This window comes from Pinus tabuliformis, chromosome 7, assembly GCF_031772625.1.
Source record: "Pinus tabuliformis cultivar Carrire ecotype Pingquan chromosome 7, CPIR1, whole genome shotgun sequence".
NCBI classification, from domain to species: Eukaryota; Viridiplantae; Streptophyta; class Pinopsida; order Pinales; family Pinaceae; genus Pinus; species Pinus tabuliformis.
Genome location: NC_142293.1, coordinates 790,676,129 through 790,697,047, shown reverse-complemented (window position 1 = coordinate 790,697,047; position 20,919 = coordinate 790,676,129). Strand labels below are relative to the sequence as shown.

General features: G+C 40.0%; 1 protein-coding gene across 1 annotated transcript; it reads right to left on the bottom strand.

The window, feature by feature from the left end:
- Positions 1 to 19,012: 19,012 nt before the first annotated feature.
- On the bottom strand, positions 19,013 to 20,618 carry LOC149249941 (xyloglucan endotransglucosylase/hydrolase protein 24-like). The gene is made up of 4 exons (XM_089458854.1): positions 20,223 to 20,618; positions 20,016 to 20,116; positions 19,797 to 19,975; positions 19,013 to 19,680 (listed from the first exon to the last, which is right to left on the bottom strand). The coding sequence occupies exons 1-4, from the start codon at positions 20,533 to 20,535 to the stop codon at positions 19,314 to 19,316; spliced, it is 960 nt and encodes a 319-aa protein (XP_089314980.1). The 5' UTR covers positions 20,536 to 20,618; the 3' UTR covers positions 19,013 to 19,313.
- Between the last annotated feature and the right edge of the window lie 301 nt (positions 20,619 to 20,919).

Genomic DNA, 20,919 nt, shown 5'->3' with positions numbered 1-20,919 from the left:
GGGACCATGGTGATGTGACCGGTGAATGAAACAACCCAACCCGATTGTGGTACGGAGGAAAAGTGTCATGTTCAAGAGCGACTTGCTACCATCAAAGTTTTCTTGAGTTTCTCCCAATTTTTCCCCAGTCATTGCTGACCAGTACCTCTTTATTTTCGTCAAGCTTGAGGAGGATAACATATGCTTGTTCTATAACTTGCCCTTCGGGCAAGCCCATCGCTATGTTTTAACGAGCCTAGCGATAGTGAAACTCGTTCTCGTCTAAAGACAAGTTTGTCGCTATTTAATGCATTTAACGAGTCTAACGACAAGGATAACTCGGTCCTTTTCATTTTTAGAGAGTCTAAAAAGGCACATAAAGTTAACTCCAAAAGTCCTTTTTCTTCATCTAATCCCTTAAGTCTGAAAAAGTATAAAACAATACAGAAGGGATGAATTTTCGATAGTTTTAACGAGCCGAATAAAACAAGCGCTCGATCTTTTTGTGCAATAATCCCTCAGGTCCAAAAAGATTAAAATCCAGAGGAGGGATAGCTCTTCCGGTCACTTTATCGAGCTGGAAGGCCAAAACTCGGCAATCTTTTCATATTTCACGAGTCAGATGAAAAGAGCTTAAAGAAGACTCGTCTTTTGAGGAACGAGTGATAAAAAAGGTAGCAGCTGATTCCAAGGAAGGATTGGAATTTCCAAATCACGGCAGTGTCACAAGGATGGCTAGTGAAATCACTCTTCGCAGCTGTTCCTCAAAATGGGTAAACAATCATATGGAGGTGAATGATCGGCCAATGGAAAAGTGGAGGTGATGGGCAAACACGACCAAGGCTTTAATGGCTGATGATATTACATTCACGGTGGTTATTTACTGGAATAGTTCATTTTTTTAACGAGCTTAAACGCGGGTGGAAACATTTGCTCGATCTTATGTTTATTTTTTAACGAGCATGAACTATGTGCTAAAACTGCTCGGATCTCGCATTTATTTTTTAAAGAGCATGAACTGTGTGCTAAAACTGCTCGATTCTTGCGTTTATTTTTTAACGAGCATGAACTGTGTGCTAAAACTGCTCGATGATGGTCTTGTTTTGGATTTTTACCATAAATAGCTTTGTTCTTTCAACAGATAGTACTGTATCTTCGACTGCTTCATCAAACGAGTTAGAAATAAACAATATTTGTTTGAAAATGAGATTGACACACTAATATTTTACTTTGAACTACGTGAAAAGCAATTAAAAGTGTTTTTACCTCTCATTTTACCATTTCATTTGCACTTGGTTTGTTGGAGCTTTGGAGGTGCCTCTTCTTCTTCGATTTTCATCAGCTGATTTTGGGAGATTCTGTGGACGATTCTCGGCGCCGTCTGGACCAGGTAGGAGCTAAACCCTAGCTCTTTCTTTTCATGGTTTCCTTTTTGCATTCTGTGCCTCTTTTCTTGTTTTTCTGAGCCCCTGGGGTTTCATGAGCTCGTTTTCCCATCAACGCACCCTGTGCCTAGCGAAACCTGCGCTGAATGTCAGCCAGTATGAAGGCAGTTTGACATTCAACGCAGGTGAACCACTCCTGCAGGTGCGTTGGGCGAAAAAGAGGAACTTGTTGCACATTTTTTGATGAAATTTTTTCCTGTTTTGCATCAAAATCAAGATCTTACTCCTTCTCTTGTTTGTTTTGCAGGGATCTTTGAGCAAAATGACCCTTACATGGCGAGAGCGAGAGCATGAAGAAGAGGACATGATTGCCCTACATGATCCAGTTACAGTAAACGTGCTAAGGAACTGTGGCTTGCTGAAGTTCTTCCGTATCTCTAGCATGAGGCAGCAGATCAACCTACTGCAGTATTTGCTCGATGCTTGGGATCCCGACCACCAAGTTTTTCAGATTAGGGGCAAGTCCATCCCCTTGACAGCAGTGGACATCTATTTCTTGACTGGTTTGTCGAGGCGAGGTGCCCCCATCTCTTTGTCAGGTTCGGTCCGGGGGAGTGATTCTGTGAGAGATTATGTCCGCCAGTATTGTAGGGAAGGATCTTAGCCGAGTAAAGACGGCAAGATTGTCATCCGCAATGTCACCGACAGGTCCCTCAGGGCTATCTTGTTTACTTTTGGTAGGATGGCCGGTAGCGCTTCTCTTCATGTAGCCAACAGGTCCTATATGCAGCATGCCTTGGAATGCCTCCAACCGAAATTGTTCAACTGGTGTGACGCAGTACTTCTGGTGATGAAAGAACAGCTGACCAAGGTAAAGACCGGAAGATTGAAGAACTTTGGGTTCGGTTCTATTTTGACCACCTTTGCCTTGGAGAGGATACCACTGATGCAGCCTCAGTACATTGCACTTGACTTACCTTCTCCTACCGAACTACGTATGCAGAGATGGGTTGTTCACATGTCTCGGCATGCAGGCCAGTCTCAGATTTCCTTTTCTGATACCTTCTTCAGGTGGTTTGATCGTCAGGAGATGTTTTATGCCGAGTATCCATATGTTGGCATGGATTTCCGGTGTGATCCGGATTTAGTACTGCCGGCTGGCGAGTAGTGGGGTGCTATTGGTAAAATCTCTGACCATATCACTGTTTATTGTTTTTGTTTATAATGTTCTTGTGCTTTATTCTATCAAGACTTTAATCAAACTCATGTGTACACGCAGATGTTGGTCCTGTTGGCCCAGTAGCCCGTCCGAGAGTGCCAGCTGTCGCCCCAGCAGGAGAGGCTGCTGGGAGAGTTATTCTCCGCGATCTTGATGTGGCTGAGACTCTTTCAGTTGTGCAGGAGCAGGTCGAGAGCCTTACTCTCGGTATTCCAGATGTGAGGATTGACGAGTTTCCATTGCAGCTACAATGGCATACTACTGGTGTGCCCAGACGATGGACTCGTCTCTTGCGCATGATTGCACAGGCTGTGACTTGCTATCACGAGCATCATTAGACTAGGGTGCCCCCTAGCATTTTGAGTTTTTGGGTCATATGATCAATTTTGTCTTGGTTACAGAACATTATATGTAAACCATAAACAGCTATATATATTTTTGATTTTCGGAGTTTTATTCTGGTTTATGTGATCCATATGTGAAACATTGATGATGCTTTTCTTTTTATCAATTTTGCAAATGTCTATCTAACACATAGTTTGCTAATGAGTCGGTTAATGTGTTTAAGTTTCTAGAAATGTGTTGATATTGAATAAAATCAAATTGTCTTTCCAAAATCTTAACCCTTAGGAACTTGCGATAAATAGCTGGATTTCGGACAAAGTAGATACCAGTGAGTTGCAGTATTACGAGTTGTGAGTCTAGCCTGACGACTAGTCGGCGTATACCATGGGTGATGGCATCAGAGAGTAGTTCTATCAACGCGCTATACTCAGCGATGTTATTCGTTGATTGACCAATACATACACCTCTGAAACTTACTAACTCGCCACTTGGATCAAAAATGGCCCAGGCTGTGGAGGATAGGTTCCACGAACTACGACTCGCTCCGTCGGCATATCCAACACACGGTTCCAATGGATTTGACATCTACAATAAATGTAAAAAGTGGATTACTTAACCAAAATAAACACTTTAGCGAAAACAAAAATGTAACAAAAGCATACAGGTTACTATTAGGCATAGTAACGCTTGAGGTACAACCTGTTACGAGGTTGCGCCAGTGGAATTCCGTCATAATCCATTAACTCGTAGGCTCCTTTTGCTAATACCCTTTTAACAATATAGGGGCCCATCCATAAAGACTTAAATTTACCATCTCCCAATTTATTGGATTCTTGGTCGTAAAGCAAGACCAAATCACCTTCTGAGAAGACACGGGGTTTGACATTCTTGTCGAACTATGCCTTGACTCGTTTCTTATGGGCTTCGTTAGCCAATGCGGCGTCACGACGGGTTTCATCCAATTGGATTAACTCCAAGAAACGAGCCTCTTCTTCTGAAGTTCCGGGGAGGAGATCAATTGCGAGTTTAAGAGACGAGATTTCACACTGGATTGGTAGGATTGCTTCTAGGCCATACACCAGTTGGAAAGGTGTGAATCCAGTTGCATTCCTTACCGATGTTCGGTAGGCCCACAAAGCTGAGTACAGGATTAGGTGCCATCTTCTTTTGTGAACCCCAATCATCCTTTGCAGCATGCGCTTCAGGACTTTGTTGATTGCTTCAACTTGCCCGTTAGCTTGCGGATAATATGGGGTAGAGCTGTCGTGAGACAACCCTAGTTTGGCAGCTAATTCGACCATCATGTGATTGCGAAAATGCGATCCATGATCTGTAACTATAGCCTGTGGTACACCGAATCTGGCGACTACATGATTGAAAAAGAATAGGGCAGTTGTTTCACCAGTATTATCTAATGTAGGCATCGCCTCGGCCCATTTGGTAAAATAGTCAACTGCGACTATGATATACCCATGCCCCCCGATCGAGGTGGGGTTACATGTCATGAAATCGATGCCCCATTTGGTGAAAGGCCCCACAGCTACTATTGGCTGTAGCGGAGCGGGAGGTCTTCTGGTTTTGCTATCAAAAATCTGACAAGCATGGCAACTTCTGACTGCGGTTATGCAATCTTTGAACATGGTTGGCCAGAAGTATCATGCTCGTAAAATTTTTTGTGCTGTAGCATAACCAGATTGATGCCCCCCATAGGCGCCTGAATGACACTCATTCAGGGATTTTTCGGCTTCCTCGTGGGTGAGTCACCTTCTCAGAACCGTATCGACACCACGACGGTAAAGTGTATCACCGACGATCATGTAATCTTTTGCTTGGTATCGAATACATTTTTGTTCTCAGTGGGAGGTGTTTGGCCGAAATCTTTGGGTTTGGAGATAAACAATTATATCTCCATACCACTCATCGGTTGTGGACATCAGAAACAAACTTTCGTCCACGATTGATTCTTGGGATGTTTCATCGTTGGACGACGATGGGAGATCGCATAATAATTCTGCGAAAACCAAAGCTTTCTTTGATTTGGATTTTACAAATTCCAGATCAAACTCTTGAAGGATTGATATCCATTTTGAATATTTTCCCCCCAGCAACTGTCGCGACAATATATAAGTCATGTGGTTGCAATCTGATAGAATGGTGGTTTTCCGAAAGAGGACATAATGTCGAAATATTTGTATCGCTTGAACAGCAGCGAGTGCTAGCTTTTCAACGTAAGAATATTTGCTTTCTGTATCATTTAAGTTTTTACTTAAATAATATATAGGATGTTCAGTTCCATCGACTTCTTGAACTAAAACCATCGCAATGGTCGTATCCGCTGCAGCCAGATACAGGTTAAAATCTCTTTGATAGTCTGGGGCATACATCAATGATGCTTTTACTAGAGAATCTTTCAGAGCGTCAAAGGAAGCTTGCGCCACCTGATCCCAGACAAAAGGTACATCCTTTTTCAGAAGATGAGTATAACCTTTAGCAAGTTCTGCGTAATTTGGAATGAACCTCTTCAGAAAGTTTGCTTTCCCTTGGAGTTTCTGAATCTGAAGCAAATTTGAAGGTGGAGGCAAATTTATGATTGCCTGAACCTTATAGGGGTCGAGACGAATCCCGTCCTTGGAGACTATAAAGCCAAGTAAACGACCAGAACTGACGCAAAATACACATTTGTGTGGATTGAGTCGTATCTTGTAGTGTCGGCAACGTAGAAATATCGCCCTTAAATGCTGCGGATGATCAGTCCGCTTTTGCGAGTGAGTCGGAAGGTCGTCGAGATATGGTTGAACAATGTTCTTGATGTCGTGGAAAGCATAATTCATTGCCCTCTGAAACGTCGCCCCAGCGTTCTTTAAACCAAAGGGTAATTTTCGATATGCGAATGTGCCCCACGGACAAATAAATGCAGTCTTTGACTGGTCCTGTGGGCGGATATTTATTTGATTATACCCGGAGAATCCATCCATAAATGAAAAGATTTCACATCCAGCGCATTCATCAATTATCTGGTCGATGAAGGGTGTAGGGTAGTTGTCTTTTGGACAAGCTTGATTTACATCCCTATAATCGACGCACACTCTGATTGTTCCTTGTTTTTTCATAACAGGGACAATATTCGATACCCAATCGGTTAGAGGAACCGGGTAGATGAAACCAGCATGGAGGAGTTTTTCAACTTCTGCCTTAATGGCAGCGGCTTTCTTGGGGTGCACCTCCCGAAGCCGTTGTCTTACTGGTTTGACATCAGGATACATCTTAATTTCATGTTCAACGATACTCGAGTCGATGCCTAGCATTTCATCATATGACCAAGCAAAGACATCTCTGAACTCGCGAAAAAGAGCGTTATATATTTCAAGTTCTGAAGGAGAACAACATTTGCCAACATAAATATTCTCTACAACATCTGTTTTGGTCGAGATATTTATGGCTATAGTCTCTTCAATATTGGATAGGTTCCACCCGGAATCCACCGTATTTACAGTATTTGATAGGAATTCAAATACTGAAGGATGATAAAGGTCATCCTGAGTATCTTCTTCACAATCCGAAAGAAAGGAACGATGGTGGCTATCATTCCATGGTGCCCCTTCAATCAACATTGATTGTATGATTCCTTCGTCGGTTCCATGCACTCACGACCAAGGATCCAAGGGGGTACCAAATTCTCTAGACCTATCTACCCAAACGCACGATGAGCGTTGATTTGGGTTCGCCTCCCAAGCTAGGAACATTGATTGCTACAATATTTCCGTTGGGCTTGGGGGCAAAACCATTGCATGATCCATGTTAATATCATCTTCTGAAATCTTTTGTGCAGAAGATATCATGTTGCAGGCTCCTACCAACGCTACTTCTCCAATATAGATTGGAGGTGGAAGCGCGAAATTTCCCATTAATGTGGGGTCTTTCAGTAGGCCTACTCCGATATTTTGAAGCGAATGGTTGCTCCCATGGATCATTGGAATGCTTCCCGTAACTTGAGAACCATTGGGGAGGAAGTTTTGCTGGTCAACAATTGTAATCCCTCCTTGGAAAGGGAATGCAATCTTTCTAAAATAGGTCGACACGATAGCTACCATGGCATAAATCCATGGTCTTCCTAGTAGGATGTTGTAGTCAAGGTTCCCATCAATGACTTCGACATCTATTTCTACTATTTTCCCTCCTAGTTCAACTTTCAAGTTATTCAGGATACCATATGGGGTATACGATCGTCCATCAAATGCTTTTAATGTTGTCGAAGATCGCGACAAGGTTGGAGATCCTAATGTTTTCCAGCAACTCATCGACATAATACATGTGGATGCCCCCTCATCAATAATCGTTCGATGAACGATTTTGTTGAGGGCTTTCACTTGAATAAGGAAAGCTAGTTGAGCCGGTAACTGAGGATCGTATCCTTTATGATCGAAGGATACAAGATTGGAATCCTTTGGGTCAACCCCACCGATAGCTAATAACAAAGCCTGCCTAGCGCGAGGATTAAATGTCGACTTGTATACTACTCCCTTTGGCGGTTTTATTGTTAATTCAGGTATTATTGGTGGTGTTACAACTTCTGTCGAAGTTGTTGTCGAACTACTTGCTTGACCTTTATCCTTGTTGTTCGACAGCTGTGGATTCCCGTAGTCTTTGTTCCTTGTCGAGATCAAAGCATCATTTTGTTGTTTTGAAACTGAAAACATTAGCACTTGAGACGGGGAAGCATATCCACTATCCACCAGATTTGTTCCTGGATTTGGAAACGGATCAGTTAACACTGCTGAGGTTTTTGAACTCTTAAATAATTTCTTCAGCTCAGCTTTGTATGGACATTCGCTTGTCCAATGACGCTCATCACATATCTGACACCCTGTGGTAGGGGGTTTCCTATTTCCAGGAGGGTTTGAAGAAGTTTTTTCAGGTGATGACTCATCCTGTTTCTTCTTCTTCCCTTTGTTTTGTTTCTTCTTGCTTCCTGGTTGTTTGGTTTCTTTGCCCTTATCTGTCGATACGACATTTACTTCCGAAGCAAGAATTTCGTCTTTTGCATTTTGATCTGAAACCTTACGGGCTTTCTTGGATGTAGCCTTTGTCGATTTCGCGTTTGTCTTGCCAATCACGCCGTCGTCGGCGTGAGAATCATTGTTTGATTTAAGAGGAGGAGGAATTGAGAATTCTGGTCTAGGGGCATCAGGTATTTTGTCGTAGAGCGTGCCAGACTGAGTATAGACCAAGTCTAGATATTGCGCACGAGCGATAACTTGCTCTTCCGTTACGACTCCCCCCTTGGCCACATCTTCCGTGATGGTAGGAAGTAATGACTTTATAAACCATTCAGCTAACAGCTGATCGGGAACGTATGTTTTTACCATCCTACGACGACGTCGCCACTCATGTATATGATCAGATATGTGAGTGGCCGTTGTCTGTTTGAAGTTGGTAAGGATTTCCGTCCCCGTTTCATACCTTATAGGTAATTGAAAATGGGTTAAAAAGGTAGTGGCTAAGGTGCTGAAATTGTCGAACGAAGCTCTAGGTAATTCAATATACCATTTAGCCGCTGGACCCGTTAACGTCCTCTGAAAGAGGCGAAGCCTTATCGAATCATCATTTAAGGTGTTTGACGAACACCATAGATGAAATGTCATCACGTGATTCGATGGATCTTCACCCGGATTTCCATTAAATTTAGGAATGTCTGATGGAAGTTTGTGTGGAATCGCTGGCCACCATGGGGCGTAAGCAATTGGATCGTTCATTAACCGGTGTAAATCAGGTAACTCTAGAGTTGCCACGAATGGTAACTGCTGGCTTGGGTTAGGTGAAGCATACCCAGGATACGATGGGATCGCCTGAGCAGTTGGTCTTTGCATACCAGCATAATGCAGCTGATGCTGGTATGACTGGTAAGGTTGGTGGACAAGACCATTATAAAATGGTTGATTTTGACCGTTTTGAATGTACGGTTGTCCACTGTTTGCAAAGATCTGTTGCTCCGAACCTTGGTATACTTGTTGGAATTGTGGTTGTTGGTATTGCACCAGCCATGGTTGAGAAGCCATGTGCTGTTGCGCTATACTAACCGTTGGACCAAGGTGTGGGGTAATTGTCCCTGTTTAGACCTGTGTCGCCCCACTAGTTGGCGATTGTGGTTGAGTCGCAGGGTCAAGGGGCTGTTGCATTACAACCTGAGAAATCTGAGGTTGACATACAACAGGCAACGTTTGAACTTGCGACACCGTCACAATCACTGGTGTAGTTGGGATGTTCGACATAGGTACACACTGTTGCATCGAATACACAACCCTTGGTTGTTGAGGTAGCATAGGCACCCAACCACTTGAAGCAATTCCAGTGTAACCTGAACTTTGTTGTGAACTCCCGTATGGATAGCCTCCCGAAGGGGGTAATGAAAGGGCATATTGCCCCCCATACGGTGGTGACCCGGCACTGAAGGGGATTGTTTGCCCTTGGGGACCGGATTGCCCAAATTGACCTCCAAACGGATCAATTTGTCGAGTTTCAACATAAGAGTTGCCGGGTATTATTCCGGAAGAACAAATAGGAACAGACCATACTGTCGTAATAGCCCCTGAATGGGCTCCTTCCAGCGGTTGAGAGCTAGTTGGGACAGATGGTATGCCGGCGAACATTGTTGGAGTGACGGCAGGGAGTTCTGCTGTCGCTGTGTCAGGTGCCACAGTCCTAGATGTTGACGGTTGTTCAGACATATTTAGTCTATCCAAGAGATTCCCTAGCGATTCTACAGGAACTTCCGCTGGTGGTAGACTAACTTCTGAAGAAGGATATAGAGTGATCCCGACTCCAAAGTGAGTTGGAGTACTTGTTGGAGGGTCTTCTACAATTTCTTCAATCGCAATCAAACCAGGTGGAAGAGGAAGACCGTCAGGTCCGTAAAATATTTCTGGTGCCGAAGAAGGGTTTGTATCGACAGCGACAGATGTTTGAAGAGCACCACTCTCCGGACCGGTTACTGATGGGACTGGTTCGGTAACACAAGTGTTTACTCTCAAACTAGGATCAGTATCACTGTCCCTCTGTGGCTGTTGAACTTCTTCTGTAGAGGCAGGGATTCCAGAAACGTTTGGAGTAATCGGAACCTCCGATGTCGTCGGAACACTTGTTCTAACTTTAAGAGGAGATTTGGAACCGGTTAAACGAGTTCGCTTTGTCCGTACTGGCTTCGATTCCGGAGACAAAGACGGTTGACTCGTAAGTCTCCGCGAACGACGGGGTTTCAATTGACTTTCTTCCACGATTGCGGATTACTCGATCAACTAAAATAAACTGGGGAAGTATGTTTCCGAATTGAATGAATTTTAGACGCTTTTAGACACAACTTGCTTTTTCAATTTTAAAGAGTCGAGAAAAAGCTAAAGATGACTCTAGTCTCCTTCGATGTTTTAACGAGCCCGAAGTGACAAATGCTCGGATGGACTTTTTCCGTTATAGAGTCTGAAAAAGGCCAAAAGGAACTGCTCTGGAGTTCTAGGTAGAGGGTGTGCCAAACTTTTCGCAAAACCGCAGAATACTTTTTAAGGTACGGGCGGTCAATCTTCCTGAATGCTGTGTTCAGTGCATTGCGATCAGTAGGGCGGCTGACACGGCTTCCTAAGGATAAAGGTTTTATGCCTATAGGGGTCTCCCAATATATACTCGACGGTACGTGGGAGCACAATCCGTACTGGCGCTATCGTCCCTCAGGAGGAATCACCCACCATCAGCGAGATCGACAGTCACCAGGCTTTACGACACCGGAACACGTCTCTAGCCTAGACCTCTATGTTGTGCATTATGTTACAAAGCGTTATTAAGTTCATTCAGTTTATTTTATGTTGATCTTTCTTAGAAGTTTGCCTTTTGAGGTTCACCACGAGATGTATAGACAACTTCCTAAATGCAATCTAAAAGATGATAAGCAAATTTTATCTCTTTTTTAACAATGAAAATCCTAGCTACAAAGGGAAAAGAAAGACACCATCTTTTCTCAGAGAGCAATCAGCACACTCTAAATGCAATTTCCCTAAATCAATCATGCAAACTATCAAGATGCAAATGCACAATGCAAGTGTTTGTTTTCCGCTTTCTTAATATTGATGCCTAAAAAGAAAGCTTTTTGCACAACTTTGAATTTGCTTTTAAATGACTAATACAAACAAGTTTACTTTTCCGAAATCAGAAAGGGTAGAAGAGATTACAACACTTAACGATTTTCGAAATGAATACTTGTTTTGACACTCAAAAGAGACAAACTCAAACCAAAAGCAAAAATGAATGTATAACCAACTGTAAACAGCCAATGAACTCTCTCCTAAGATCACAATCAACAGATCTGAATCAAGGGCTACAGGATGACTATTTCACTCTTGCAAAGGGAAACTGTAAATGATGCCACAAACACATAAAAACACTCACAGTCTCTTGTACAAAAGGAGGCGGAATTTAAGTAGAGAAAAGGGGTTATCAGACAGGTACCTATGCTGGTTACAGGCTGCAAAAATCAGAGATCAAAACAAGGCAAAACGGAGCAGAGAACCCCAGCTGCACAAGGCCTAAATGGATCAGTGCACCTGTATAACAGGGAAACTGAATTTCAACGCAGGTAGCCTTCACGGGAACTGCGTTGAAATGCAGAGTCTCTTCACAGAGCCTGCGCTGAAGGAGAAACGAGAGTTCCTCACTGGGTTCTGGGTCACGGTTTGCTATTTAATCCACAGTTTCAGGCCAAATCAAAGCAACAAGCAAGGTACAATCAAAGGGATGATTTGAAGGAGGGCTAAGATCTATCACAAAGGATCATCAAATCATTTGTGAGTCCATTGTCCAGATCATAGACAAATCCAGTGATTGGATCAAAGCAGCAGCTGTCTACTTTGCATCTGAGAATAGCAGATGCAGTTCGATTGTTGCTGTTGAGTCTATGAAACAAACAATGATAAAAACACAAATAAAATGACTAAACAGATTTCCCCAGCGGAGTCGCCAATTTGTTGTGGGGAAAAATGCCTATGCAGGACGATCCTATCCACCTAAGGTGTGACAGTGCCTTAGCAACAAACAGAAACAACTATTCTAGTATTCTTCCTTTATGAATTAAGAATGAAGAGAGATGGATGGACTAACCGGTGTCTTTCGTTTGTCCCTCAATCCGGTTTCTCTTCACTTTGAGAGTTCCCAGCTACTTGCCTTCTCGCTCGCCTAGCTTCAACAGGTTCCTGCAAGATCACAAGAATGGAACACTACACAAAGACATAGATTCATATTCATAACTAGTTCAGGATTAGAAGTAAACCAAATATACTAATGCAATCATACATCAAAGACACATCAGCATATAGGAGAAACCAAGATAACTTTATTGATGAAATAACAAGGTTCAGGAGGAGATACAACCAAGAGAGTTCCAATCCAGCATCTACCTCCCAGCAAATGAAATTCCTATCTTCACCTCCCTTCAGAGCATTAAGCACCCAATGATCTCAATCTCAAACCAGCAGCAATTCTTTGCAATAACCAAATTCCAGCCTCCAGATCTCATGGAGAAGAGATCCATATATAGATGTTTGGAGTGAGGATGAGTCAGCTTGTGATCTGACTAGTGTCCTCTCTCTCCATCAGTTCTTACTTCCACTTGGAGACTAAGAGCCTCTTACTCATCACTTAGTCGAACTTAGCAAGGCAAGTGTCATGGAGGAAGATTCTGGAAGCTTCCACAGTCTTAACACCTCTCACAAGAGACCCTGACATTTGTCATTTCCCGCTCAGCGCACCCTGGTAGTGCTTCCACCTGCGTTGCAATGCAACTAGCCAGTGTAGCCTCTGCATTTCAACGCAGGCAGCTAGTGGAGCTTCTGAATTGATCCTGAATTGACTTGTTTTTGAGCAGTTTCTGGTGGAGAACTTCTGTGAATTGTTGTGGTTTGTTAGCCTTGTTCCTCTAGGGGTAGGAACAACATGTTTAGGGACTTTGGATCCCTTGGATTATGGACATTTCATGCTTATAGCTGTAAGGCACAAAAATGTCTATAACACTCCTCCAATTGTTGTTTCTATTTCTTAGTACACCCCTTTAGGGATGCCTTGCCTCTTATTGACTCCTCTTCAGACTGAATTTCTCTTAAAAATAATAAAACATAATTCTTGCTGGAACTAATCAATTTCTTGGCTTGGTTGGCACTTACCAGTGAAATTTTTGACTTGCCTTTGTGCATGTTGATGATGAATGGTTTTTCATCCTTAATGAGTCAGTACTGATCGACTCTCCTCATGAATATTGCATCTCACATGTACATGTATGGAATCCCAAACACGACTCCACATACATCAAGGGGAACCACATCTAGATCTACTTCATCAATAAAATCAGCACTGATAGTAAATCTAATTTTACACTGTTTTGTTACCTTCAACTTTGCATCCTTATTTACCCATCCCAGTGGATATGGGTTTGGATGATCACGAATGTCCAACCCCAACTTTTTTACTAGCTCTACTACGATGAGATTCGCCTTCGATTCTAAGTTACACAGAGCATCAATCTTTGTCTTCTTGACCTGTATCTTTATATGGAAGAGTTTGGTCATTTCTTTCTCTTCATGTTACAGAAGGGTACTCAGATTCACCTCCTTCTGCATTAACATGCAGATGATCTTCTCATCCACCTCCAAGCTGATTTCAACTTGGTTGCTCAAATCTGTGGGCATGAGATTCTTCTTATTATTATCTTTCTTCTTGTTCTTCAGGTTTAGCTCTGGATGCAACTTTCAACACTTCTCCTCTATATGGTCATCAATGTTGTAGTGGTTGCTAGGATATTTGCACTGGTGTGTTGTGTTCGTCGTCTTTCTATCTTCCCCGCTTTTTTCTTCTTCTTCCCCCTCTTCGAAGATCCATGTTGCTCCTTCTGCTTTGATCCACTTGATTGCGCTCTTTTCATGTCTATGTTTTCCAGATATTGTGCCTGTACATAAGTGAGTAAGGTAGGTAGTAAATATATTGTGAAGTATTGTGCTTATTTGTGAAGGATGGATTGTCGTAATATGCTATTTTGAGGTAACACATACACACACATATATATATATAGTTTCACACTTTTATATTTATAATAGACCATTAATTTATCTTAATAATTTGTAATTAAATTGTAACTATAAATAATTGAATCACATAATTTTATTTGTTCTCGGAGTATGATTTAGAACTATTTTTCTTATGGCCCAATACCAAAAGAAATTGGCAATGGTGAAAATCTATCTCCTTATCTCCTTACCATTTTATGATAATGACTAAATTTTATTAAAACATAATGATATACTATAAATCTTGAAATTATAACAACTAAAAAAACCAATTTTATAATTTATCCTTGTTATAAGAAAAATAAAAATAAAAAATTCTAATTAAAAAAATTTAATACATTTCTTCCATTAAAAATATTAATTAATTTTAATGCATTTAATAAACATTATTAAAAATATATATTATCAATTTACAACGTCAATCTAATTATTAAAAAATAAATAAACCAAGAGAGTAAATGGGGCATTGCCAACTTATATAGTTGGTTGAAATAACATTGTTGAAGGAGGTGAGAAGCTAGAAAGTGTGAAGTCAAATTATTAGTTAAATTTTTAATAAATAATATATAAAAATTATCACATTAATAATATATTAAATTACTCATTATTATTTGGAGGATTAAATAAGTGGAATATTAAAATCAATTAATTGATATAAAATAAATAATATATAAAAATGAAATAAATAACATATTGAAATTAATATGGTTTGAATATTGTATAAAGAAGAAAATATTTTTGGAGAAATTTAATTATAAATAATTAAAATGTATGGAGTTTCAGGTGAACTTTTCACCCTCATTATAGATAGGAACTAAAAACATATTTATGTTTCATGTTCTTGATGATGAGGGAAGGGTTGATCTAAAACTTCAGATGTTTCAACTATTTGTAACACAATTTCTCCATAAACATTTTTTCCTCATTATGAATTATAACTGTGGAAATTTAAATACCATATGATATGGAGGTTAATTTTTTATGATTTTTTTAACAATTTTTTTATTTTTACATTTTTTTCATTTTTAAGTACTAGTGGGGAAATATAACTAGAACATACAATCATTGATCTTGAATACAATCATTGCTCCACCAAGGATTACATAAACCTTTATGTCTTAATATGATAGCCCACAAACCATAATGAGTATGGTTAGCCAAGATTTTAAGAAAGGTGGGTGGTATTGTCACTATGAGTTCCAAAGGGCTACTCCCACATGGTTATTATAAAAAAATACATAGTTGTAAGCTTTGATCCACTCATGTGTGCACAAGTCACGAGACTACTTAATACTTTCTACATGTGATGACACATTGGGTCGCTACGTGAAGATGTCTCCATGGCTCCAAACTATATTCTCATGGAAATTGAATGTTGCCAAGAGATTTCTTTCTCTAAACTTTGACCAAAAATATTAATGTTATACATATACAAAATAATAATAATATAAATAATAATTAACTATATTTAAAATATATCACAACACTCAAACAAATATAATATATCAATATCAATATCAATATTTTCTTATAATGTTTATTATTAGTAGTATATAATAATATCAATACGAGAAGAATTTCTTATGACTATGTGTGGGATAAAACTATATATATATATATTATCAATATAAAGTAATTGATTTTTTTTCCAAGGAAAAAAAAGCATGTATTGTATTTATAGCCAAAATAAATTAGATTTAGTGTAGGTGTGGTAGCATTTTAGTAGTACATAGGTCAAAAAAATATGTCTCATAAGTCCATTTTATTGATTACAAAAGCAGTGAGCGTATGCCGTTTGTTGTTTTTCAAAACTAAACTATCCTATCTGCTTTCTTCTCCAAAAAATAGAGTTCATGATAAAATCTTATAACATCATGCAATGCCTTGCAAGAAATTTGTTGTCATAGTATAGCAAGCTCTCTGAAACTTTGCTCAATGATGGGAGGCTGGTAATATATTTGTACTTGTTAGTACCATGTCTTCCATACAAAAGCAAAAAACCTATAAGCTTTAGTAAGAGAAAAAATAGTGATATAACACTCAAAAAGTAAGCTTGCAACCAAGTAAGATATCGGTGTACCAATGTGAAGGTAAGATGCAAGAAGGATTTCTAACTTCATTAATTATGCCCAGGGGCATAGTTGGTGTTGGCTGATCGAGGCTTCATTGCTTTCTTTGATTTTTCCATTATCCTTGATCCAGTGCCAGTTCTTTCTTCGAATGCTGATCAACTATTATGTTTTGTTCCCTATAGATATGTGTGAGAAAAATTTCTTGTTAATTGGATAAATTTTTGATATAGTGGAAGGAGGGTATAGTTTTTCATTTTAGTTGTACCTTGCATCCATTTTATAACAACCATGGGATCTCCATAGTTATTGATCTTAGAGATATGTAGACAATCAGCTAACTCCGGTAGTAATTTAAGAGCAAATACTTCATTGAAATTGTTTGAAGTCTGCCCAATTGTAAGATAAGGAGAAGAAACAAGAATCGATTAGATAGATAATGCCTCCTAACCCACACACAAAAGAGTTTTGTTGTGATGCTTCACTGATAAAATCCCATGGTTTTCTTTTTACAATTTCAACTTTGAAACTATTCCAAATTCTCATAACAGGTCGATATATCGAAATAGACGTTTAGAGGGATAGATTGTTCATTGCCACTCCAATATATGATTGTCCTTGATTTTAAAAGACAACGTTGTTTCTTTTAACCATATGCCCCAACAAACAATAAGGGGGGGATTTTTTATATTTTTAGGAGGAATCTTTCCTAGCCAGTGAAAGGACATTTTTTTCCATATTCTTAATGTGAAAGGACATTTTATGAAGAGATGGGTGATATTTTATGCATATTTCAAATAGAGTAAACATCTACTTGGCCCACAAAAGGATCCTTTCTGAAGAATCTCTTAGGTTGGGCCCTTATTCTTAAGGAGCAACCACATAAAGAGTTCTATTTTTCGAGGGAAATTTTGTTTCTAGGTGTTTTTAACCCACCAAGGAGGTGGGTGAGTAGTTGGATATTGTGCAATGGCGAGGTATCCATATTTTGGGCTATAGATGCATGTAGGAGCATAGGACCAAACTGATATGTCTCACCATCATCTCCGGTGTCTTCTTTGGTAGAATATTGACATCAAAACCTAAATCAAGAATAGTATTATCCATATCATAAGCCCCTATTTGTGCACCAAACTAGATTTCTTTGTTGGCTCACTTCTTGTGCGTGACCTTATTGATTGTGTGTCTAGATATCTGCACTATTACCCTCTTTGACTCCTTCATGCACTAGTCAATCATCTTGTGAAACCTTTGTAAAGCTCCATCATCCTACATCAAATCCAAGAAACAATTCAAGAAGGCTATAATCGATTTACTTCCTACTTCTGAACCCTCTACAATGGTTTTATCATAAAGCCAGGGAATATAGTATACTAGACCATCGTCAGAGGCATCCTATTTTGTCATGGCCATGTCTCTGTGCGTGTATTTATTAGTGTCATTCTCATTCCAAGGCTCGAAATTTGGAGGTGGGTTTGTATATTTTTGTACCCACTACTGGTTGGTATTGGTTTTCTTGGAAACATTCGCTCTAGTCTTAGTCCCTACATGTGTAACGACTTTTACTAGTGATTGATCGTTTCACTGCTCTGTTGTCACTTTTTTGCAGATTCTGTCCTTTCTTCTCCTAGATTTTCACAAGTAGTTGAGGATATTCCTTTGTTGCATGTTCCAAAGCTCGGAAATAGGTGCACGTTTCACATGGATTAGGAAAATGTCTAGCCATATGTCTATGTTGACCACAGTTGTAGCAGATGATTATTCCCGTCCCTCCATACAAATAATATTGAGGAATAAAATTTGTAGAAATGAAGAAGTGCATAAAAGATAATAATACAGAAAGGATCTTGAGCAACTGAGGTGGGCCCTAACCCAATGAAGCTCATATCCCTGAAAGAAACACAATCTAAGAACTAAAGATATATTCCACATACATATATATATATAATAACAAATATGACTTCACTCTACTCGTGGAAATATTTTGAACATTCTGTTTTAACTCTTAAATTTTCATCGTTTTCATCGTTTTTGTTTTCTTCTTTCCGTTTTAGATCCGAGAGCTTTAGAAAAGAGTTGCAGATATTCAAAAGCTTTAGAAAAGAATTAGCAGATATTATCCTAGTGCTTTAGAAAAGAGTTGGAGATATTCAAAATGTAAAACGCTGTAGCTATTGAATCATCTCTTAAATTTTCATCGTTTTTGTTTTCTTCTTTCCGTTTTAGATCCGAGAGCTTTAGAAAAGAGTTGCAGATATTCAAAAGCTTTAGAAAAGAATTAGCAGATATTATCCTAGTGCTTTAGAAAAGAGTTGGAGATATTCAAAATGTAAAACGCTGTAGCTATTGAATCATCAAAAGAATAGCAGCACCAAAATGAAATGATTGATACCTCTAATATTTCTGTTTGTGTGTGTCTGAAAAGAATGAAATAGTAGATGTAATAGAAAAGGAATAATTGGAATGAAAGGATCGGTGGAAGGGTCAGGTATCCAGAATTCATTCTCTGAATCACTGAATTCAATGGAATTGAATTGAGGTGTCATTGAGCCAAAATGCTTTTAAGGAGGTTCTAATCATTGGAAATCTTTGTCATTAGCTTTCCCTCCTGCCCGGAAATTTCTAGCTTAGAGGGTCGGGAATGGTTCAGCCGTGAGCTTGGGAAAAAATACTATTATTATGTGTTGCAGTCAGTTCATACTTCTGTAAATAAATATGCATACATGCTACTCTCTTGAGGAAACATTTTTGACCTGTTAACATGCTGTTTTAAATCTTAAAATGTGTGAAACATATATCAATGTCTTTGTCCGTGTCTTTCTGATTTCTTGATTTCGATCCAAGAGCTTTAGGGAAGAGTTAATAGATATTCAAAAGGTAAAACGCCAACACATGGAAACCATAAAGGAAACGTTGTGGCCATTGAATCATCAAAAGAATCTCGAGCTCGATTTTGTATTACCAGTACCCAAAATGAATTGATTGTGTTACATGCGTTTCTGTTTGTGTGTTTCTGACAAAGAATGAAAGAATAGATGTAATAGGAAAGAATGAATTGAAAGTTTCTTTTTCCGTGTGTCTGAAAAAGAATGAAAGAATAGATCATGTGTGTCTGAAAAAGAATGAAAGAATAGATCATGTAATAGGAAAGAATGGGTGGAAGGGTCAGGTATCCAGAAGAATTCATTCGCCAAATTCAATGGAATGGAATTGAATTGAGGGTTCATTTGCATTCGGGAGGCGGTCCCTGTGGGAATCTTTTGGTGTCTCCACAGTAATCGTAGATCATGTAGTTCTTCCTCACCCACTCCAGCCTCTGCTCTTGGTTCGATTCCAAAGCAGCCTCCACTGCAGCGGCGTCAAAAGAAGAAGCAGTAGCAGCACTGAAATTGCGGAAGGATGCGACAAAGGGCGCTTTAGTCCAATCGGTCTTCACAAGCCCACCTCTGGTTGCCCAATCATCTGCATTCCAAAGGCTGGAGTAGACGCTCATTGCTTGGCTCTTGGGATAATGATAATTGTTATCCACTTTACCCAACTCTGTCTCCCTGTTCTTAAACACTCGAATAGGACTCCCGTCTACAGAAAATCTGAACAACAAATTACAAGAATGTCAGGGTCATGGACTAGTTTGAGAGGTCACTGTATTGTTTTCAATAATATTGAAAGAAAAAGAATGAATGCAAAGAGTGATGAGAATACATACATGATTTGGTTTGATGTCCAGAGCACGGAGTAAGTGTGGAAATCCAGGGTTGGGTCGAACCACAAGTAAAATTGCTGCTCACGCCCACCAAGGCCTTGAGCAAAGACATTAGTGTGCAAAATATAAGGATCTCCGGACAGGTTGCCCAGAAATTCGAAGTCTAATGAACCAAGGTAGTGCTAATAATTAATTGAATTCAAATAAGGTGGAGTTAATTACATAAAAAGTAGTGACTGTGCCTGCAGAGTTGCCAGGTACCAACTTGATTTGGATATCAATCTTGGCAAATAGATACTCTTGCTTGGATTGAATACCACAACCTGTCATCAAAGAAGAATATTAAGCTGATCTTAGTTGAAGTTAATTGACAGAAAAAGAAAAAGGCGTAGGTAGCAGAAGAAAAGCAGAACTTCAAATAGTTAGTACCTGAAGAGCGGTCAAGAGTAAGCTGCAACTGTTGTCCATTGTCAATGATTTTAGCACGATCATTACCCCATGTAATGTCGACATCATTGTAGAAATTTGCAGAAGCAAGAGCTGCCGAGGAGGCCAATAAAAGAAAGAGGAGGTGAAGAGGTGTGTCCATGTCGATGTCGATTAGGGATTGGGAAAAGAGTTTGTGATGCAGAGCAGCAGTTCCAGAAACGAGAGAAGAGATAAATTGTCGCTGTTGAAGGTAGATGATGGGTTTCGGGCGAGTGGGTTTGGGTTTACATAGGGAGAGAAGGGTGTATGGCATCTGTGAGTGGGGAAGGGAAGAAAGGAAGGGAGGAGGAGGCGGAGGCGGGGTAGGGAGGAAACATCCGACGAAGAAGAAGCAGAGGGGCAGCCAGCCAACTGGTGTGGCTCTTTGCGCGTTCCAACTCATCACTCTGCAGCCTCTCCATTCTCCGCGTTTCAGGTTCCCAACCCATCAACATCCAACTGGCATTTTAGCTTTCACTTGCATAAACAAAGACAGCAAAGCAAAGAAAGCAGGTACGTACCTTCCACCCACCCAGCGCCACCACCTGTCACATTCAATAATTAATCTGTTTTTATGTTGTCAAGCCCTTCAATAATTAATACGTGTTTATTGCATTGGATTCTCCCAGGAAAAATCACTCCCATTTTCTTTTGTTTC